This window comes from Phocoena sinus, chromosome 13, assembly GCF_008692025.1.
Source record: "Phocoena sinus isolate mPhoSin1 chromosome 13, mPhoSin1.pri, whole genome shotgun sequence".
Lineage (NCBI taxonomy): Eukaryota > Metazoa > Chordata > Mammalia > Artiodactyla > Phocoenidae > Phocoena > Phocoena sinus.
Genome location: NC_045775.1, coordinates 85,564,686 through 85,587,682, shown reverse-complemented (window position 1 = coordinate 85,587,682; position 22,997 = coordinate 85,564,686). Strand labels below are relative to the sequence as shown.

Genomic DNA, 22,997 nt, shown 5'->3' with positions numbered 1-22,997 from the left:
ATAAGTCACTGGGAAGGGACACACCTACTGTAATTAACAAATTGATGTTCTGGAATTCATCAGCCTCTTGAATTTGGTTCGAAGGAGCCTACCCGTGGGAGCCTGAACATCTCTGGACACCAGCAAAAGGTGTCCAGAAGACTCCCGTGGCCTCAACCACACGAGGGCAATGGCCCTAAGTCTTTCCTGAGCCTCCAGCCAGGCCCTCTAGCCTGCACTGATTGGTCAGGCTGGGGCTTTTGAAACCCCAGTCCTGGGAAAACCAAGCTTTGCCTTCACGAACACGCCTGCAGCCCTTCCCATAATCGACCCTGTTGTTTCAGTTTGCCTCAGATGAGTGTTAAAGATAACCTCCTGTTAACTTGCACTGAGGGAAGAAATGACTACTTGAGCTTCTTGGCTCTGGTAGAGCATGATTATTTTCATTTCACAAGTCTGTTTTGAAGAATGAAAGCCAGCCATGGCTCAACAGTCGCCTTCAAAGCACTGTTTGGTATCAATGGCCCGCAGGAGGAGAGCTTCTGAAAACAATGCCATTTGATGGGAGATCCCAGAAGACTTCATGCATCTTGATCAAAGAAGCTACTGGCTTCCTTCAGCTGTTGGCCTGAAGCCCAATTTTTGGCTTGACTTAAAAGGATTTAAACAGTCCCACCCATCCCCCACACAGGAGGATCTGTAGCATTTATTGGATCGCCCGGAAGCGATACAGACCCTTGATCTGCCCCTGTAATTCATCACCTTACTCACCTACAGAGGTGAGTAAGCGGTCTTGTGATCTGAGGACCCGGGGAAATTCTCCCAAATCTCTCTCTCATGCCCATGCCATGTTGTCTAAAACTCTACCAGCACCATCACTAAAGACACCTGTTTAAAGGTAAATGCTCTCTCCGATGGCAATCCATAGCTTTATCAGCTAGTAAAACGTCAGCACACCTCAAGACGGAGCTTACAGTAAAATGAGAAGAAATGGCAAGAGTTGAGAATCTGAGTGCCCTGAGCTACTTAAACCTCAGTTACACGGGAGCAGTTAAGGGTCACCTGCCATTCTCACAGGTTATGGCGAGGATGAACTGAGTTCAGTATAAACTATATAAAAGTATGAGCTCACTGTTTTCTTGCCTACAGCCAGACTATAGGAAAGAAGAGAAGGGAAGACCAAGAACTGCGGGGGGCTTACCAGCTGGACCAAGGTTCCAAAAGCAAGGAGATGCTCGGAGACAAGGTGAGATACCCAGGAACGGACTCGTCTGCGGCGGCTTCAGGACACAGCTGTGAGACACCGTGCTGAATGTTCTCCCAGAGGGCAACCCAAAGGTTCAAGATGTTCCCAATAATTGCTTAGCACACGCTGCTGTGATGCTCTCTCCCTGACTTCTAGATCCTTAGCAAATGCCCCTCTTCCATTTGTACATGTGTGGAGACAAGCTATTCTATGAGCTTGCTCCCTGCTCTGTGGGGACATACATCCTTTTAAAATCTTTCACGTGCCATAAGGTGGTGTGCTGCTTCTCCTGCTTCAGAAACAGGTGGGCAAAGTCCACCTGCATTTTAAAAATATCTTTTATAGTAGTTTTACAGATTTGTATTCTCCAGGCCATAGAGTTCTAACCACTGACCTGCTCTCATTACACCCTCTCTGATCTGCTCATCACATAAAACCACCACTGGTTTGCAACGAGTAACTGAGGTTATTGCAAGCAGGGCTTGAGTCTGGGTAGCACACATCAACATCTGCTGTGAGGGGTACCATGCCTGGAAGGGGGGCTTCAGGCTAGGCAGGATATTGGGGGAGACAAGAGAAATGGTAATTCCCCAGAAGTCTGGGAAATCAACCAGCAAACCAAGAGATCATTGTAATCTGAAAATTCCCACACCCTAGGCTCATAGAGACACACAATTGGAAATCGTCATCTAAGGAGGATTATTCTGGAGATACTCGCCATATAGTACCTCATTTAATTTAATCTCCAAAGCAACCTTATGAAATAGGCATTATTCTGCCAGTTTACAGAAATTTTAAGGAACCACTGTCACAAAGAGGTAACGGTTGAGCTGGGATTTGAACCCAGGCTAGCCTGGTACTTAAACAGCCACCACAGGACTCCACCATCTCCCTGGTCTGGTGCATTTGGGAGAAAGCCAGGAAGGAAGTGGGATGGCTGGAGGTGAAGGACACTTTTGAGGCTAAAATTGTTGCCAGATTTTTTTTTTAATATAAAATGAATTTAATATAAAATGAATTAAGGCAGCGGGAGGAGGCAGAGAGAACACATCTCAGAGCAAAAGGTGTTGTGGAAAGTAAATAAAATCTCACCCTTAGTTTCCCTAACGCTCCTTCTCAGACGTGCTCTGGTCAACCACTCTCGGTCAATGTTTCATACAGAAATTGCTACCGAGAAGAAATTAATATTTTATTAATATTTTAACTATATTAAATTAATATAAATATTAAATTACTATTTTACATTACCATTTTAATTAATTACTATTTTAATTAAAATCAATAATCTGCACTCAAGTTCTTCCAGAATTTGAAGGAGGTCCCTGTTCAGGAACAAATTGCTCTGCTGACTCTTTGCTGCTGAGGACCTACAAAGTTGACTCAGGAATGATCCGTCTTCCCAAACCCTGACTGCCCTGGGCAGGTAAGGTTCACAGGCCCCTGGAGCAGCGTTCCCTCGGAGCCTGTCCCAAGGCCCCCGTCGGCCGAGTGGATCCCACTTCTAAACCCAGAGGCTGAGGGTTCCCCGAGGCTTGGCAACACCAAACGGCGTCATAGCCACAGCCGCTCGATAGCTGGTTTCAAACACTGGACACGTTTCATCTATGGCCATCTGTGTCTGATGTGAGAAAGCAAACACCAGAGACTGGGAGGAAATAAGGATGTTATCCACTTCTCTACTCAGGACGTGCATGTTGAAAAGCACTTATTGAGTGAATTCCACTTCTCGGGCTTTGTGGCTCGTTGACCTTGAATTTCCCTAGAAGAAAAGTGTTTTCTTAGCAACGTCAAGAATATGGGGAACTGGGCACCTGCATCTCTGCTGGTGGAAATGTAAATACGTAGGACCTGTCTGAAGGTATTTTATTTAAAGCCCTTGAAATGCACATCCGGGGGGGCTCAGCAGCTTCATTTCTGGGAATTTTCCGTAAGGAAACAATTAGATAGGTGTCGGAAGAGGCAAGAATGTTTATCGTGGCATTGTTCATAATAATTAAAAATGAGAGACAACTTAACACGCTACGATAGGGATTGGTTAAATAGTTTTCAGTAGAGTGACACAAAGGAGTTTCATTCACACCATTAAAAATTATCTTGACAGACTATGGGATCCCAGGACTTGGGCTTACTCTGAAACGTTTTATCCCCACAGGAAAGTTTGGTTTATTTAAGACCATAGTACGCCACAATTTTACAGTATACATACATCCCAAACTATTAAAAATTAATTTACCCCACCAAAAAATAGTACCTTGTAGATATGTACTTACTGATGTGGAAAGATTAACTCAGACCCTACTTGAAACTTTGGCATTTTAGTAGGTGCCACCTCTTCCCGAATGACTCCCAGACATTTCCTTAATGATATTTAAATGCCCATTTCATTGTCTTTGTTCCTGTCAAACATCAGGTGACACCCCCAGTATGTTCTAAGTTGAGTAAATCTGATTTGAATCACCTTCTATATGCTTATCGTACCCATTCTTAACTTGCCCGAGTGGAAATCCCAGCTTTTGATAAACTACTTGGTCTGGGAGTCACCATCCTCCCTGGATTCTGGTCCTACTTCAGACCTGCCCCAGATCTAACCTGATGATTTCAAAATACAGTCAGTAGAAGAGCCAACATTTAGCGAGTCTAGACGGGAAACCTGGGGGCCAAAACCAACTTTCAGGATAAATGAATACTTCTACGTGGTCTAAAATGAGGGAGTTCACGGAGAAATCTCCAGCTTTGCAGATGACTCTCAACTCTTCCAGGTCATCAAACGGCAAGCCGGTAAACTCCAAGAAGATCCACCAAAGTAGTGAGTCGTAGGGCAAGAAATTACAGCTGTAGCTCTCTGGGAGTATTTTATGATGACACTTTTCCCTAAAATGACTTAGAAAAGTCACCTGTACTATTTTTATAAGATAGACATGCCCAACTGATTCATTATAACCACAAGAAGAGATGTGACTGTGACCACTTCTTGGTGACACCCACCCACTGTCCCACCGAGGCAGCGGACAACAAAGCCGCTGTGTCAAAAGGATCTGTCATCCTGTGTTAACACAAAACCGGATTTCAGCCGTATTTGGGAATTGTGTGAACTTCGGGTTACCACATCTTTAAAAAGACGGGATGAGACTCAAGGAAGTTCTCAGAAGCACAAATGATTGACTGTGGACATGTGTATGTGGTATGGCAAATAAACACTAGACCAGAGGGCAGAGGACTGGGGAGAAGCCCCGGCAAGGACACTGGCTGGGGGTGTGGCCTGGGCAGTCTTTCCCCCTCTCAGCTTCTGTTCCCTCCACGGTCTAGGGGATTTGATTAGGTAACGTTCAGGAAAGGGCTGGAACTTCAAGCATTCAACAGTCAGGATGGCTGGAACTTACTAAGGGCTCAGGAAGAGGCTTATTCTCCTTTTAGTGGGAGGCAGAGGCTACGGGAAGGTGGTCCAGAGTGATGAGCATCTTCCACCAGAAAAGATCAAGGTGTTGGGGATATTAACATGATCAGAAAAACCGGTGGGGTGGGGGGAGATGTAGAATGAGACCACCCTCCCCAGGACCCTTGAGAAACCAACCAGTGCCCTCTGTCTCCCACTTCCAGATGGCTAGCACTTGGTGGAAAGCACCCAAAAGGACCCCAGGCCAGTTCAGGGCAAGATGGGAAAGTGGTGACAGCCAGTAGAAAAAGGACAGCAGCCTGGCCAGAGGCAGCCACCCTTGCACCCCTCGAGGGCTCTGCTGTCCCTCCTATCAGCCCCAACCAGCCCAGAGGGGTGAGTTCAAGGGAGACAAACCAGCCCGGTGTGAGATGACAGACTCAGCCATATACGCAAGCACACGACACACACGCACACAACACATACACACACCACACATACACAACACGCACTCATACACAACACAAACTCTCCACAACACAAACTCTCCACAACACACACTCATACACATACATACCAATACTTACACACATACACACACAGACTCACAAGAGTGGGTAAAAGGTAGAAATATATCATGAGATTAAAATATTTACATGAACAAGACAAAGTCTTAGAAATCAGAACCTGACTCTCCCAATAACCCAGCGTTATTGGAAAGTTATGGAATGGCTGCAGAGTCTTTAGGGAGATTCCCCACCCAGTGGGAAAGGAGCTGCTCAGGACATAGCTGCCTGTGGTCACTGAAAAAAATAGATAAGACCATGTCATGTCCTGGCCCCCAAAGAGGTGGGACACCTCACTAAATTACTCGCACAGTTAGTGAAAGAAGATGTCTTTTTTCCAAAAATAGATATGTAGCTGAGGTCACGAGGAGCTGTGAGGACGGCGTCTGCACCCCAGTCTCCCAGATCTCCCTGTGGCAAAGGATACCAGTGCTTTCTGCCGGCGTCCTCCTCTGGCATGACACGAACTCTGCAAACCAGCTCTCAGCTAGGTCTCCTCTGACTCCTGGTCTCTTAAACGGTGGGCATCTCCCAAAGTTTTATTTCCTACTTTCTGCATTACAGTAAGTCCCCTATAGACAAACCTTCAAGTTGCGAACTTTCAAAGATGCAAACATGGCGTTCACATGTCCAATCATGTAAGTTAGTTCACGTGTCTGGTGTACACGGTCATGTGCATGCATCCTCTACAAATGGTTGTACTTTTGTGTGCTTTACCGTACAGCGCTGCATAGAGTACAGTATCTTTATTTCAAGCCCAGGGTGTCCGGAAGCAAGAGGGTAGATAGACTTGAATCCAGCAGGGAACCAGAACCTGTGCCGTCAGCGTCAGGCGTGAGTGAAATGGCAGCTTGCCCTCCGTCTCCGTCTCCTATTGCTGACGATCCTTCAGCTCTACCATCTCCCACCTCCTCTCCCTCCTCCTGTCAGTAGCTCTTCTTGCCTGTTCCCTCGATGCCAGCCCCTGGATGCCAGCTGTGGTACTGGACTACTGTACTTTTCAAGATATTGTACCATGAGATTAAACATGTTTTATTGTTTGTTTTCTATGTTTATTTGTGGAAAAGTATTAGAAGCCTATTACAGTACAGTACTATATAGCCGATTGCGTTGGTTGGGTACCGAGGCCAACTTTGCTGGACTTACGAACAAATTAGACTTACGAATGCGCTCTTGGAATGGAACTCACGTGTGTGTAGGGGACTTACGCTGCTTCCTCTCAGAAGGCACATCCGTAATCATTGCTTTACTTACAGGTGTTCAGGGAGGGCCCCTCACGCTGTGCGGAGTTTCTACTGCTTTGCATGCTTGGGTTTACATATTGGCTCCCAAGGCTCATGTCCACCACTTACCATTCAGAGCTGAGAATGGAAAGTGCTTTCACCCCCTTGGAGCATGTTCACAGATGCTTGATCCAAAATTCCACACATGAATCACAGAAAGAAAGAGAGAGAGAGACACAGAGATACCCAAATTCCCCATTGACTTCTACAGGTGTACAGATTAGAGCTTAGTACAAATAGCTGAGTTTCAACCTGCCATTTAAAGATGCTACATACCCTTCTAAGAAGAGTAAGACTGCAGTGACTACAGGAAATGGAAAGCAGAGGTCATGTTCCAGTTACCTCCGGCTGAGCAACGAAACCTTAAAATACCAAGTATGTTATTTTATCCCAGTTTTGTGGGTCAGAGTATGGGCATCCCATGTGGCATCAGCAGAGCTTACTCGGTGGTACCAGCTGAAGGTTGCCTGGTCTGGTGGGTCTCTACCGCGTCTGGCACCTTGGCAGAGACACTGGACAGCTGGACTTGGCTGAAACTCTCACCTGGAGCCTGTCCATCTCACCAGAACCGCTCACCTTGGGCCTCTCCAGCAAGGTGGGCCCAGAGTAGCTAGACAGCTCCCATGGCAGCTCAGGGCTCCAAGAGCAAGCGTCCCATCCAAGCAGCCCACCTGCTAGTGGCAGGGATCCCCTTGAGCGAGCCTTGGGGCTCCCAGAAAGTCACTTCTGCCTCATTCTACTGGTCAAGCCAGTCACTAAGGCCAGACCAGGTGTAGGGGAGGAGATTTCAATGCCTCCTCTTGTTGGGAGAAGTAGCAAATAACTTGCGACCACCTTTAACCTACCAGAGACCCTACTGACACCCCTTTCACTATTTTATGCTTGGGTTAAATCCTCACTGGCCAGTTAGTTTGCTCTGTAGATTATGTGACGTCATCCCTCACTACCACCCAGGGTGGTGATACCTCTTCTGCTGGTACCGTAGCAGCACCAGAGATTCAGCATCACTGCTAGGCCTGGAGAGATTAACGGCACTTAGAAAAATATCACAGCCACAGAGAACTATACTCACTACCCTATGACAAACCATAATGGAGAAGAATATGTTGAAAAAGAACGTGTACATATATCTATTTGTATGCACGTATAACTGAACCACTTTGCTGTACAAGAGAAATGAACACAACATTGTGAACCAAGTGTACCTCAATTTAAAAACTAATGAAAAAGGGAAATACCGCATCAACACTGACCTTAACATCCATTTTAATTCACTGCGTCCTTGATAATTATGTTTTAATGTACAGTGAAGAGGACAGTGGTAAAATGTAAGTTCTGCAGTCACAGCCCACCTTGTTCAAACCCCTGCCCTGTCGTTTCTTTGCAGCGAAAATTTGGGCTAGAGGCTAATATTTTCTGATCTTCATCTTTAAAATGCATATAACACCTGGAGCAGGTGTCTCAGGGGCCCTCACTCCTGATCTGTGTCATTCTTTCAAGGAAAAAGTTGTGGGAGACCTTCTATGCACCTCTCAGGAGGCCCTGGTGGACACGAGCCACACTGCCCACAGCAGGTGAGCTCCATAAACCACCCTTTGCATGGCTGTTTCTTAATTCCTCTCTCGCTCTCTGGGATCCTCACACCTGCTCCCTGGAATCTCCTCCCCTGTAAACTACCGGCAACCAACACTCTGTCTCAGAATTTACTTTCAGGGGAACCAAAACTAAGGGAATTCTCACCTTGCAGGACTGTTCTAAGCAGAAACTCAAGTTCAGAACGTCTGGCAAAGAGCCTGGTGTACACTGCCCCAATCCCTGCTCACTGGCCAGCCTGTTCCTCTGATGGGATGCCTCCCCCCCCACCCTTGCCGAAACCTCACTCACCCTTGAACAGCCTTCTCTGACCTCCCTGACTGGGTAACACCCTCGATTATAGCCCCTCATCTCGCTCCTTCCTTACACTTCCCACAAGGTTACGTCTTAGCCGACTCGCCACACGGTCTTTGTCTGTCTTCTTCATGAGGCTTAAACGCCTGCAGGGCAGGGGACGTGTCTGGCTAAGGGAGGGAAAGCTAATATCTGTTGAATGAATGAATAAATAAACGAAGGAACTAAATATTCTTTCTTCTGTGACGCACACCCTGTTCTCATCCTACTAGCCTCGCACCAAGCAACACACACCACCACTCTGGAGGTCATTTCTCCCCTCTGTGTTCCCAAAGCCTGCTGTCCTAATGTGTGGCTACTACACTCTCCTCTGTAGTACAGTTTAGTCATTTTTGCTTCGATCCCCTCTGTTTCTTTCTCTCTTTTTTCTTTTTCTTTTTTTCTTTCTCTTTCTTTCTTCCTTCTTTCCTTCCTTCCTCTTCTCTTTCTTTCCTTCCTTCCTTCCTTCCATCCTTCCAGCCTTCCTTCCTTTCTTCTCCTTCCCTCCCTCCCTCCCTCCCTTCCTGAGAGTCCCAGCATCAAGGCCTAAACTATGCACTCACTGCTCACCAGAATGTCAGGCATGTCTACATTAGTCCAGCCCGGGAACTGCCTGCGTGAGCTCCCTGGATTACCACACCGCAAGGAGAGGCTAACGTCCACCCCAGATCCACACCTTCCCAAGTCAGGGATGACTAGCTGCCCCTCCAAAATAATGTTCCTACTGGGGAAAGGAGTTTCCCTGAAGGAAGGAAGGTTGGACACAGGATCCAGGTCTGGGGATACCTGCGGAGGGCTGAGAGTAGAGGGATACCACCCCCTCTTTGGTTTTGCCACGCCAGCGTTCTGCTTCCAGCCCACAGAAACACTGTACAAGCTTCTTACGAAACTGGGCTGTAATCAGTGTTGGCACTATGTCTGGCACTCCAGCAGTCATTTTGTGACCATGGGGAAAGGTCAAAAATTCAAGAGTCACTGACCCTGACATCATTGAGCCGCCAAACCTCTATGCTTCTAGCAACGTGGGGGGAAAATAAACACCAGTTTTTGTTTAAACCACTCTCTATTGGGTTTTCTGTTACTTGCAAAGCAAAGGCATCCCTAATGGACACAGATCTAGAGCTACAGAAGACTTTTAGTTGCCATTCATCTGTCCCCGTGTGCCAGTGGCACTGGGGCTTGTGTGGCCTGCAGGAGCGGGTATAAACTATGAAAGTGTCACGCCCACACTTGTTCCACAAGCTCCAAGTGGGCGAGGAAATGCTGTTTCACCACTGATGTGCCTCCCCCCAAACCCTCGCCTGGGACAGCATCTCACTCATGGTGGGCGTTTAATAGACTGTTTAAAAATAAATTCCTTCTAAGCAGGAAGAAATAGAGAGTCTGCTTTGGGTTACTGGAGAAAAATTGTAATTTAGGGAACGCTGGAGTCAGTGTTGACAGTGAGCACGGACAGGTCAAGGGGCTCGTGGCCCACTGTCACCTGATGCTCTGTGTGCAGGGGAGGGTGGGAAAAAGAAAAGGAAGTTGAGGGCAACATCTTGATAAGTGTTCTCCCCTGAAAGATTGTCATTTCAAGCGTGTTACAGGAAATTTGTATTTAAAGAGAGGAGAAAGAATATACAGAAACCAAAAGCACTGCCCCTGAGATATCTCATCAGGATCCCTTCTCTCCAGGAGGTTTCTGAAATCAACCCCAGCTTTTGACTCTGAAGATAAGTCTCCCGAGTTTCCTCAGGATGTGCCCTGCCGAACACGAGCTACTCAGAAAGACCTGGCCGTGCGCTCAGCATGCGACATAATCCCCAAAGGACTTTATTCTAAAACTATTTTTATTAGACTCTGAAATAATCTAATCATAGGCTTCTATGAGTCAGAGTCCAGCAAGTACCCCGTGTCCAACAACGATATTCTCTTGAACTTTAAAACGGGAACCTCTAAGTCCACAGAACAGAAAACATTCAGAACCCTGCCAGGGACTCAGAAAGTAGTCACCCTCCCCACTCACCCAGAAGATACGTTAAACCTAAAACACAAGGGGGAATTTGACGGTTCTTTTCACAGTGAGCTCTCGGGCTGAAGGGACAGAGCCTGGCAGTGTTAGCTCTTCCAGAAAGAGCATCTCTGACCTCCGAGTTCAGGAGGGAGTGATTCCTGGAATCAGATTCCAATCTTCTCTTTGGATCAGAGAAAAACCTCCTTGTTAGCACTCAGAATAAACCATCTCCCATGAATAGCAAGCAGCCAGTATAGTCCGTTCATTCATTCATTTGATGTCTTTGACATGAGGAAATCTGCTTTCTAAGTAACATGTATGATGATGGATTCATTTGAAGCATCCAGGTACACTCAGGGACAGCTAGATAAATGGGCCCTTGGGGAAGAGCTGATTTCTGGACACTCCAGGACTCGGTGGTGAGCCTCCAGGACGGACATGAGGCGGGGTGGGAATGGGCGCTTTGCTTTCCTCGTCTTCATGTGCCCAGACCCCTCACACTGTCCTTTGCTTGTTCATACACTCATTCATTCACCAAGCATCTAGTGGATGCTTAATGTGTGCTAAGCGTAAGTCGTCGGGACAAAGCCAAGGTGTACAAGGTAAAGACCCTAACTTCGGGGACTTCCCTAGTGGTCCAGAGGTTAGGACTTCGTCTTCCAATGCAGGGGGTGCAGGTTCAATCCCTGGTTGGGGAGCTAAGATCCCACATGCCTCATGGCCAAAAAAACAAAACATAAAACAGAAGCAATGCTGTAACAAATTCAACAAAGACTTTAAAAATGGTCCACGTCAAAAAAAAAAAGTCTTTGAAAAAGAAAAAATAAGGACCCCACCCTCAAGGAGCTCAGGACCAGGATCCATTAGAAAACACAGACAAGGACACAGACACCTTCAGTGCCCTGAGAAGAGCGAGTCCGGGGCTCGGGGGGCTCGGGACGCGGCACCTGAGCTAGACAACAGGGCTGGAATCCCGCCTGTGCCCCCTGCTGCCTCTGTAACCCAAGTGACCCGGCAAGGGACCCAAGCTGATCGAGCGTCAGTGTCCCCGCGTGTAAATGAGGGGCATCAGTAATACCTGGCACGTAGGTTCAGAAGGAATGAGATCACATCTGAAAAATTACTTAGGAAGAGCCTGGCCTGTCATCGATAAATGACAACCACGATGGCTGCTGGCGCCCATCGGGGCACATGGGGGAGGTGTCCTTGCCAGGTTCCGGGCTGTCAGCAGGAGTCAGCCAACTGAACAGGATGGGAAGGGGTTTTCCAGACCCAGGAAGCAGCTCATGCCAAGGCCCTGACCCAAGAAAGAACAGCGGCCTGAACGGAAATGTGGGCATTTTAGTCTGGCCAGCATGGGGCCCGCCGGCGGGGGTGGGTGGGTGGAGAGGATGGCGGTAGATGAAGCAGAGGACTTGGCACCCATCCGTCCACTCCAGAGATACTTGCCGGGCACCTGCTGTGTGCCCAGCTCTCACAGGCATAGAGAACAGGCTTGCAGTTGCCAAGGGGGAGGGGTGTGGGAAAGGAATGGAGTGGGAGGTTGGGGTTAGCAGATGTAGGATTTTATATATGGGATGGATCAGCAGCAAGGTCCTACTGTATGGCACAGACTATATTCAATATCCTATGATAAACCATAATGGAAAAGAATATTTTGAAAAGAGAATGTATATATATGTATAAGAGAATCACCGTTGTACAGCAGAAATTAACACAACGTTGTAAATCAACTCTACGTAAATTAAAAAACTTAAAACTGAAAAAATAAATAAAGGCTATTTGATGATCTCCTTGAAAAAAATATAAAATCGGGAGCCTGTTTTGTTGGCTCTTTACTTTTGGCCATTTGATTTCGTGACCGACTGTATGACGAGCTATGCCAGGTAAGCTGGGCATAATTGTAGGAACCACTTGTTTCTGAGGCTTTGACAGGCCTTGCTGGCCCCGTAGGAAATTTCCCTCCCCAGGCTAGCCAATTCCCAGAACACGCTTTTTCAAATGCAACCAATCTGTCCACACCCCAGCCACTTCCTCTATCAGCTCCCACACGCTGGGCACACTCTCCACCTGCCCTAAGCCAAGTCACCAGACAACCAGTGACAGGCCCCATGCCCCTGAGCCCACTGAAATGATTCAAACGAGCCAATGCTAAGCCCACTTCCCCTGCCTCTCCCATTCCTTCCACAGAAACCACAATAAAGGCTATGCTGTCCCCGCGCTCCCGACCCACCCCGGTGCTTCCGTGTGCCCCTACACGGCACAGCACGCCCCTTCTCTCGGGATCTGCAGTACACCATCTTTCCAGTAGCTGTTGGCCTCACCACACCTGAATAATAATAACACCTACATGTTAAAACGGTGCTCTGGGACAGGACATACACCAGGTGAACTTCCAGCCTTGAGTTAAGCAGAGTTTTGCAGCTAATTTAATTCACATACTGTTCTTAATCATTCCTGAGCCTCCTGGAGGCTAAATCTACCTTGCCCAACAGCAGGCTCAGAAAGTTCCAGAAAGTGCACCTGTGTTTCCTGGGTGAGCCTCCCCAGAAAGGTTGAGTGGGACTGTACTGGTGGAATGCCCACTCCCATCCTAGTGGGACAAGTAGTGTCCTGGCTGGAGTCTCACAGGCCAAGAGGACAAACCCTAGGAAATGCTGTAGGTGACAGGATCACTTGGGTACCATTTCTGGTGCTTCCTTCCGTGTGGTGGGACCGCCATTAGTCACTCCTGTCCCCTCACGGATTCCAGGTGCTTCTCTGATGAGTCTGGAGGGGAACTGGACACACGTAGCTCAGCTCTTCTCGGTAGCCAGGCTGCCCCCCTAGAAAGCAAATGTTTGCTCTGCTCCCTCTTCCTGTGTTCTTGCAAAGGACTCGCTCCCAGCTTGGGTCAGCTGTTCTCCAGCTGCTCTTACTTCTGGGATTCGGTGTTAGAAAACCCTCTGTGGCTGCACATCGAAGCCACCTTCTCTGTGAAGTAATATTTAACCTCAGTGAGCCTCGGTTTCCTCATCTCTCGAACGTGGGTTACAATATTCACCTCGTAGATTTTTGTTGAGGATTAAATTGGGTAAAACATAGAAAATCTTGCACATCGTAGATACTTAAAAGTCGGTGTCTTCTTCTCCATTCTTGCTTTCTTTCTCTCTCTCCCACATCTAAAGGCCCTCACTCAGGCCCTGACACGACACCTAACAAAGGCTCTGACGCTAGTCGTAACTAAGGCCCTGACACTGTCCCTAACTAAGGCACTGACACTGCACCTAAATCAGGCCCTGACACTCGCCCTAACTAAGGCCCTGACACTGTCCCTTTCTCTCCCGAGTCCCCTGCTGCTGTCTGAGCAGCTCCCGGCCCCGAACAGCCCAACTCCTGGGCCTCCCTCGGGACCTGGAAGCTGTAGGCTGTGTCATTTCTAAAGAACCAGTGGGCTGCGCCTCTGGGAGTTTCTCTGTAGGAGGGTTTGTTTTGCTTTGCTCGGTCTGCAGAGGAATAAGGAAGTGGTTTCCACAAGCGTGCCAGGGAGGAGGAGGGCAGCTCCGTGGCTGGGCCCGAGGGAGAGAGGCCTCTGGTCCACCACCATCACCACCGTGATGCCTGGCTGACCACGTGAGCCACAGAAGGGGCGTTCCTGTGAGTGTACAAGGCGGCTACTGCCCAGGGTGGCAGCTGGGCTGCTTGCCCCCCTGACACCCTGGGACACGGTGTAGGGTGACAGCAGCTGTATCGAGGAGCCCTGAGGAGATGGCATGGGTGGCAGATGCCAACGGGGATGGTGGGATGACAAGAACAGGAAAGCAACCACAAAAGCACGAGGCCCGTGTCATGTCCGAGTGAGCTCCTGGCTGGAGTCATGGAAATGACCGGTGAGAGTCTGGGAGGAGGGGCAGGAAAGGGAAACTTGAAAGGTCCCACTAACGGCGTCCCGTTTGTTCACACAGGCTGGCGAGTCCCCCAAAACCCAGGTAACACACAATCTATCCATCACCTCAGCAGGCACTTCCTAGGTACCTACAGGTGCTGGGGACGCGTCACGAGCAAGAATTCTCCTGCCCTGAAAGGTCTCACGGTAGATAGACAAGCCCACCTTCTCCGAGAAGCACCCATCTGTTCCCATCGCGTATGAAATACTTGAGACATCAAATTTAGTTTTTCATGCATAAATTATTGTTGGTACCTGTTCCTGGTGTCCACTGCCATCCTCAGTCAGTTCTTGGGCAGGTGGTATATGATGACATCGGGACTGTTTTTCCTATGGGCAACAAAGGTGCTATTTACTGTCCATCCCCACCCCTCAGTTTTGTAGGAGGAGGTGAAAAAATTCACCTTCAGAGAATTAAACCAACAGAATCAACATAAAATGGATGAGACCAGCCACATTAGGGAAAGGAACCATCTTGTTTCTTTTTGTTGTTTAATTTGGACTTGGGCACACGGAATTAGATTGATCAGAATCCTTGGTTCAATACACATGCTCTAAGTGGCCCTGTTTCTCAATGTTTGATAGGAATGATAATAATCCACCACCCAACATGAGAGCCAGAACCTGAGGAAACGTACATCTTCCTCAATCTTCTCAACCCTGGTCCCACCTGTCACCTGATGAACTCACTGTACTGAAACTTCGGTCTCTCATTCTCCTTTCTTAAAATATAGGTGCTTTTAAACCCTTAAAATCACATATGTGCTCTCTAATTATAGATACATACATCCACATACAGTTAAAATATGGTTTTATCACGTATGTGTTCCTAAATGTGTACATGTTAATGTATGTACATGCGTGTGTTTAGAGAGTTTAGTTTTACTTGTTTTTCACTTTATATAAAAGCATCATGCTATAAATAAATCACTGTTTCTGGGACTTGCTATTTACTCAATAATATATTTCTAAGATTCATCCACATTACTTTATGTAGCTGGAGTTTATTCATTTTCACGTTGTAGAAGCTTCCACATGCGCTAGGACATTTATGTACCCATCGTCTTGTCTAGTGGGTATTTGGGTTGTTTCTGTGTGTTGGTTTTTACCTTGTATCACGGAAATTTTTAAGCGTACTCAAAAATGGAGAGATTGGTGTAAGGAACGCCCCACGCGCCATGACCAGTGTCAGCAGCAATGATCAGTACACGGCCCATCTTATCTCACCCACATTCCCCCCAGCACTGCATTACTGTGAAGCAAGTCTCAACTCTGTCCATCAGTATCTCTCTATGTCTCTTAGAAAGATACTCTTCTTTCAAAATGTAACCACCCCAGTATCACACGTATTCTGCGACAGTATCACAAATCAGTGCCCCAGATTCCCCGACTGTCTCCTACTTTTTCTGACGGTGGGACCCATGCTCCAAATCTCCGGGAGGAAATCCGTAAGCCAGCAGCCAGGTGGGGTCTGGAGGCAGGGGCTGCTCTTCTGGCCGCAGTCAACCTCTTTTCTGGGTCATGGATGAAGCCGCCCAAATCTGAAGGAGGGGCGAAGAGCCCTGGAAGACGGGTCCCAGGAAAGAAGCGCGTTAAACGCTGCGTGGTGAACGCCGCGTGGTGAACGCCGCGTGGTGAACGCCGCGTGGTGAACGCCGCGTGGTGAACGCCGCGTGGTGAACGCCCCGTGACACCCGAGCCTGAAGACCCAGCAAGCGAGAAGCACCTGGAGCGGCTATTCACAAAGCCCCCAGCTGTCCTCCATCTCCAACATTGCTTTCCATTCCTTCCCATTAAAGTTCCCGATTGATGCTAAAAGACCTCTGTCTGCCCCTTCTTACTTCCTTCTCTCCTCATCTGCTTGGAAAACAGGCAAAAAGAGGAGAGAAGAAAATAACAGGGAATACAAACATTAAGGGTCAAAACTGCCCACAATTTCCTTGTCTAGACCAGCTGTCAGCACACCTTTTCTGTAAAGGGCCAGAAGGTTAATACTCCAGCCATGGCCCCACTACTCAGCTCTGCCTGCCGAGAGCCAGAGCAGCCGTGGACGGTGTGTAAACAGACAGGCCTGGCTGTGTCCTGATAAAACTTAATTTATAGAAACAGAGGCCAGGCTGGATTTTGCCAGAAAACTAGTTTGTTGACCTTTGGTCTAAACAATACCACTATATTTATTTCTGTCTGTTCCTCCTATTTTTTCCTTGGGTGGGGCGCCGTGCAGCTTGTAAGATCTTAGTTCCCCGACCAGGGATCGAACACGGGCCCACGGCAGTGAGAGCACAGAGTCCTAACCACTGGACCGCCAGGGAATTCCCGCTCCTATGGTTTTTGATTATTAAAGAGCTGGCACTCCAGGATCAGTCCTGTTATCATCCCCATTTTTCAGATGAGAAGACTGACCTTCCGCAAGATGAAAGGACGTGTCCAGGATCACGGAGGCACCACCCGGCACTGCCTCCACCGCTGCTCACGTAGCCCCTGCCTCACCTACACCCGACTGACATCAACATGCTTGCCCTCTGCTCCAGCTAGCTATGGTTCTAATCCTTAGGCCAGAATGGCTCCACCTGCTAGTTTATTAAAGGGAAACAACTTTAACCTGAGGGGCCGGAGGGCCATGCCCCGGAGGCTGGTTTCCCTGGTAACCGATGAGCCTCCCTAACATCAATTCTCTCTATAACTTGTAGCCTCCTTCTTTCTCCCCGGAGCAAGGAAGACACTTGCCGTGTCCTGTGTGCCATCTGCCATCCATGGTGGGTGTCGCTCCAGGACCCTTTGCTTCTGATGTGTAAGATCCCCCGTCCAACAAACCACTGATGTCTCTGTCGCTGTCTCCGGGCTTTCTTGGGTCTCGAGGCTGGGCAATTACAGGGCTTGTAGGCCTGTGGGGTGCAGCTCCACAATTGTATAAAACAATTGTTGTTTTGTACATAAAAAGCTTTCCTTAACATTACAAATATTCTGGTCTCACAACCTTGATAATTACCACTTACAGCTGATCATAATTTCTCATCACCAGGGGGATAAGTTTCACATGTCTAATCATCATCTTTTATTGAATCAGGTCCTAAATCCCCAGGAGTAGCAGTGCTGGGCATTGCTGTGACCCTTGTAGTGGGGTACCGCAAAGGGGAGACTTGGGCATTTGCCGATTTCGGTGGTGTAAATACTCCCACAACAGCTGACTTTAAGCTGTGGCATGACATCACTCAACAGAGTCGGGAAGAGATGCCACACTCGGCTCTTTAAGGTGCCAGCTGGTCCCAGCACCCCACCGGCTTCACATATATGCCTGTCACCTCCCAGTGTGTGTATACATGGGATCCTAGGGAGTGAGGGTGACTGTTTTGTAATGACCTTGGTATCACCTTTTAACACTGGAGAGTATGTGAGTGCTTAGGTATCTCAATGTTGTTTAATTGATATCTCTGATTATTACTGAAACCACGGTTCCTTGGTGTTTCTTCTCCCAATTCCCTACCCATGTTCTTTTATCTGTTTGGTTCTGATGCCTTTCTTAAAACCTTGAATAGGGCTTCCCTGGTGGCGCGGTGGTGGGGAGTCCGCCTGCCGATGCAGGGGACACGGGTTCGTGCCCCGGTCCGGGAAGATCCCACATGCCGCGGAGCGGCTGGGCCCGTGAGCCATGGCCGCTGAGCCTGCGCGTCCGGAGCCTGTGCGCCATAACAGGAGAGGCCACAACAGTGAGAGGCCCGCGTACCTCGCTTGACACAATTTCTTTGATGTGTTGCTTTTATTATTTTATTTTTCTATGCAGAAATTGTAACATAATGAACCCTGTCCATCTTTACTCTGGTGATACTTTTATTGCTAGTGAACACAAGAGAATTCATCCTGTTTTCATCTATTCTACAAATAATTATCAAATGTCCAGTGGATGACAGGCTTGATTTGAGGTACTGAGGATACGGCTGTGACCAAAATAACATCTCTGCCCTCAAGGAGCTCCCATTCTGGTGGGGAAAACAGAAAATAAACAAGCAAATATATAACGGAAGGTCTGGTGGTGATAAGAGCTATCATGACACAAAGCAGAGTTGGGGGGAACAGAGAGGGTTGGAAAGGGACTCATAAGGGCCTCTGGGAAGGTCACATTTGGACAAAGACTTGAATAGGTGAAGGAGTGAGTCATGCCAATTTTCCTGCCATTTGATTTTTTTAATTTAACTCATTAATTTAGCTGGAATTTAGTTTGGGCATATTACATAAAAGAGGCTCTGATTACTTTTTTCTCAATGTGTATGCAATTATCTCAATACTCTTCCATTCTCTTTATTTTCAGAAGTTTCGTTATGAAGGCGAATCCATTTCTCAGTCTGCTAGTATGTTCTAACGTATTTTGCTGACCATCTATTTGAATTACTATTTTTTGGATCGTCCTTTTAAAAAGCATTTACCAATTCTTGCTGACTCTTCTTTAGTATTTCTAAACCATCCTTTCCAGTTTCAACCTGAAATTTCACCTTCCCGAAAGGAAAACCATGTCTTTATCTTTGTATCTATAACACCTGCCATAGAGCATAGCTAAAGTAGACTTTTAACACATTTTTGTGAAATGAATGAATGAATTCCAAAACTCATTTAGGTGTTTTCACCTCTTATTCAAAGAGCACCTCAAGCCCACCCATGTGCACATTGGCCCCCGTGATTCAGTTTCAGAATAAACTTTACATGTCCACTTCAGTCTTTTACTACAAACCCACTATAAACACAGCAGCTCTGTTAAACAACTGAGGAAAAGAACAGCGTCCCTCAAAAACCAGGGCTGCTTGCGGAAGAAAGGACATCGTTCGACTTGAAATATTTTATTTCCTTTATTCTACTCGGATAGGATTGAGAATCTGATGGCTGGTCTTTAACTCCATCATCAAATCATAGGCTTTTCCAGTTCTGCGTTTACACCGTCTGTGCATCCATATTCCCCCCAAAACCAAGAAGATGAGGGAAAGGGGGGCCAGTGTAATCTCCCAGGAGAACGTGGCAGCTGTAGGAAGAACAGACATGTGAGGGGTGAACACGCCCCTACCACCAAATAGGACATTGCCGTGCACTTTACAGAGAAGGAAGTGGTGTTTGTCACTTCTAATAAACAGGTACTGATTTTCACAAAGTATGTCTTACACTAAGATCAAGGATACTTGAGAATGATATCTGTGGCGTTAGGCAAACAAGCCAGGTAGAACAAATATCCATCGGAGAGAAGCAACGCAGAGTTGGGGGGGTGGGCAGGTGTCGATGGTCTAATTTTGTTCTACCCGTTGGGCTGTGTGCCATAAGATGCCTGTCTAGGTCTCCGCTAGCTGACTGTGACGTGGCCAGCACATAATTTGCCCTTTTCCATGAGCATGGGTGTCATGAGGAGTCAGCAAAGTAACAAAGGAAAAGAAAAACTTTGAATAAAGGGGCTTTAGGTGTCAAGATTATCGCTTGGATCCAGCTATTTTATATTCTACTCCTTGGCATCTCTGTGTTATGAAAATATAAGAAGCAATCCCTGGTGGCGCAGTGGTTAAGAATCCGCCTGCCAGTGCATGGGACACGGGTTCGAGCCCTGGTCCGGGAAGATCCCACATGCCGCGGAGCAACTAAGCCCGTGCACCACAACTGCTGAGCCTGCGCTCTGGAGCCCGTGAGCCACAACTACTGAGCCCGCACGCCACAACTACTGAAGCCCACGTGCCTAGAGCCCGTGCTCCGCAACAAGAGAAGCCACCGCAATGAGAAGCCCGCGCACCGCAAAGAAGACTAGCCCCTGCTCACTGCAACTAGAGAAAGCCCGCGCGCAGCAACAAGGAGACCTAACCCAGCCAAAAATAAGATAAATTTAAAAACTAATTTATCTTAGGAAATCTAGGAAGTATGGATAAAAAGTTAACAAGTGTTGAGGAGGAGGGATAAATTAGGAGTTTGGGACTGACATATTCACACTACTATATATAAAACAGGTAACCAACAAGGACCTACTGTGTAGCACAGGGAACTCTGCTCAATATTCTGTAAGAACCTGTAAGGGAAAAGAATCTGAAAAGGAGCAGATATATGTATATGTATAACTGATTCACTTTGCTGTACACTTGAAACTAACAGAACGTTGTAAATAAACTATAATATCTAATAAAAATCAAATTAAAGAAGTTAACAAGCGCATGGATGATGAGGCTAGAATTCTACATTTTTAAGCTACTATTTATCTTAGTCTGTGCAGGTGTTCAGGAATCGACACAATCTCAGACAATTTCTCCAGGTGATTCTTACACCTTAAAATCCCTCAAGGCTTAGAAACGAGTGAAGCTTTAATCTTCGGAGCAGCCATTTGGAGGCACCTCTCAGCCCTGGCGAAAGGCTTTGACCTGTGCCCTCTGTGATCAGTCATGGCCCACCCAGCGAAGGACAGGCAGGGTCAGGGCTCACGTCTTAGAAGTGTTTGCAGGTTCCCAGCATCAGGAGAAGACAAACCATGGCTTCCTTTGGGTCACTATTCTGAAGCCCAGCAGTGGATCCCACTTTCTGTGGAATCCTCCACTTCCAAGTTTGTACCACCAACAACCCGCTCGTGGAAATGATCTGGGACGTCAGCCTTTGCGTGTGTCCTAGGGCAACGGTTCTCAAACTTTAACATGAAAGGAGCTTGCTAAATCGCAGTCTTTGGCCTCACCCCAGAGAATCTGACCGGGTAGATCTGGGGGTGAGCCTAGGAATCTGCATTTTCAACTAGTGGCTCAAGTCAGGGATGCTGGTATGCATGGACCACAGTTGGAGAGAAGTTATATTGTGCTGTCGTTCCTGCCCTGAGGCTTACACAAATTCTCAGCTTTCCGATTAGAAGCTCGTCTGCAGCTGCCTCCCCTGCAAACACGGAATATGTGGGGCAGTTTGTGTTTATTGATTTTGCAGACTGCCCAGGAGGCAGGGTAAGGCTCCCGGTAGGGATCGCTTTGTCTCTTCCCTTCTTATCCTTCGGGCTGTCCACAGACTACATCACCCACGTCTCCCTTTCCTGCTCAGCGCTCAAACACTGATAAGAAGTCCATTTGTCAATATGGTAAGTCAGGTTTTTCTTTCCTTTTGTAAATGTCCTTCCGTGAGCACTGCGTTGGTTTGGCTACAGCCTTATACTTTATCTCCTGATGACTGATGTCTTTAACTCTGAAGCTGCCTGAGCCCTGCGTACCTTCCAGTTCCCAGCTCTCGGAGGATGAAATCTCTCAACCTCGGGATAAAAAGCATCCCACCCTCCTTGAGGGGTCATGAAAGCAGAGCTGGTCCTGCCGATGCAGGCAGAACCACTAGAGGACGTGGGGTTTTTTTAAATCTGTCGCAGAACCATTTTATCTTTTTTCTAAAAAAATCAGCTTCCTCTTTGTTTTGTTTTTTGCGGTACGCGGGCCTCTCACTGTTGTGGCTTCTCCCGTTGCAGAGCACAGGCTCCGGACGCGCAGGCTCAGAGGCCATGGCTCACGGGCCCAGCAGCTCCACGGCACATGGGATCTTCCCGGACCGGGGCACGAACCCACATCTGCTGCATCGGCAGGTGGACTCTCAACCACTGCGCCACTAGGGAAGCCCTCAGCTTCCTCTTTAAATTTTTCTTTGAGTACAATCTCCGAGCCTGCGCTCTGGAGCCCGTGAGGTGGCAGCCTCCACCCTACCAAAAAAGTCATAGAAAATGAGAGATTTGCTTTCTGTGCTCCGCTAACGGGAAACTCACGGGCCCTCCTAAGTGATCACCCAGCGCGTCAGGAGCTTTATTTAGCATCCACAGGGCATCCAACACATAGTTTTTCCCTTTAATGTCCCCCAAATCCATACCTTCTTTGACTGTGGTACGAAGCATCTGGAAACTCATTGTATTACGGACAACACATTTAAAATCCGTGTGCAAATCCTCTCTTACGACTGGATCAAAAATCAGTGGCACTTCAATGTAATTGTCATTATTTTCTGAGTATTCCCTAAGTGAGAAAACACTTAGTTAAACATAAAGTGTCTTTTCAACATAGACACCCACACATTCTCAAGGCCCCACGGTGCTTAAATTGATGTCATGATTTACCAAGTTAGAGGCACTTGCCATTATATTTGTTACGTATTTGGGAGAATTTCGAAGCCTGTTCCTGAAGGTGAGAGGGACCCTGAAGATGCTGGTCACTGTGATAGGTTACTTGTAACAAGGAGCTTGCAGAAGCCAGTTTAGTTTGGATAATGGGGGAGAAATCACTTTTTAAGGCCCTTGATGAACAAAGAACCAGTAGTAGGAATAGAAATGTCTAGTTTGGGGAAATTGGACTGTATCGCCAAGAAATCATTTGCATATTGGAGGGCAGGGAGTTTCCAAGAATCCCGTCCTCCACGGTGTCTACTCTCATGCCCGCTCACTGCCAACCCTCACTCTAGAAACTCAAGTGCAGATCCGAGGGCTGCAGATGGGCCGCAGTGGAGGGGTCTCTGATCAACAGCACTGCCATTTGCAATGTTGCAGGAATCCGAAGATGCTTCACTACGATCTGTTAGTATGAATTAAAATATCATGGATGTGGATCCACTAGGACTATTTTTTTTTTTAATCTATTGGGGGGAAAATAGGCTCCTTTAAGCAAACAGACAGTATGAGTAAGCTGACATGCAGCATGTGGGTTCTGCCCAAGCTTTTCACAATGAGGATTTGCAAGCAAACAGTTG

At 47.5% G+C, this 22,997-nt stretch overlaps 2 protein-coding genes across 7 annotated transcripts in view; both read right to left on the bottom strand.

The window, feature by feature from the left end:
• IL1R1 (interleukin 1 receptor type 1) overlaps positions 1 to 17,037 on the bottom strand; it is a 161,848-nt gene extending 144,811 nt beyond the window's left edge. For 2 of the 4 annotated variants that reach the window (XM_032651995.1, XM_032651990.1), the window contains exons 1-3: positions 16,021 to 16,146; positions 15,696 to 15,856; positions 14,550 to 14,624 (exon numbers count right to left, since the gene is read on the bottom strand). The gene's annotated coding sequence lies outside the window, so the exon portion shown is untranslated. Of the gene's footprint in view, positions 1 to 14,549; positions 14,625 to 15,695; positions 15,857 to 16,020; positions 16,147 to 16,896 lie in introns of those variants that run through there. The other 2 variants (XM_032651991.1, XM_032651992.1) reach the window with 2 other exon arrangements.
• Positions 17,030 to 22,997, bottom strand: part of IL1R2 (interleukin 1 receptor type 2) — a 38,205-nt gene continuing 32,237 nt past the window's right edge. For 2 of the 3 annotated variants that reach the window (XM_032652000.1, XM_032651999.1), the window contains exons 8-9: positions 22,128 to 22,270; positions 19,118 to 19,302 (exon numbers count right to left, since the gene is read on the bottom strand). In XM_032652000.1, the coding sequence (XP_032507891.1) occupies positions 19,133 to 19,302; positions 22,128 to 22,270 (313 nt within the window). In that variant the 3' untranslated portion in view covers positions 19,118 to 19,132. Of the gene's footprint in view, positions 17,201 to 19,117; positions 19,303 to 22,127; positions 22,271 to 22,997 lie in introns of those variants that run through there. The other variant, XM_032652001.1, reaches the window with a different exon arrangement.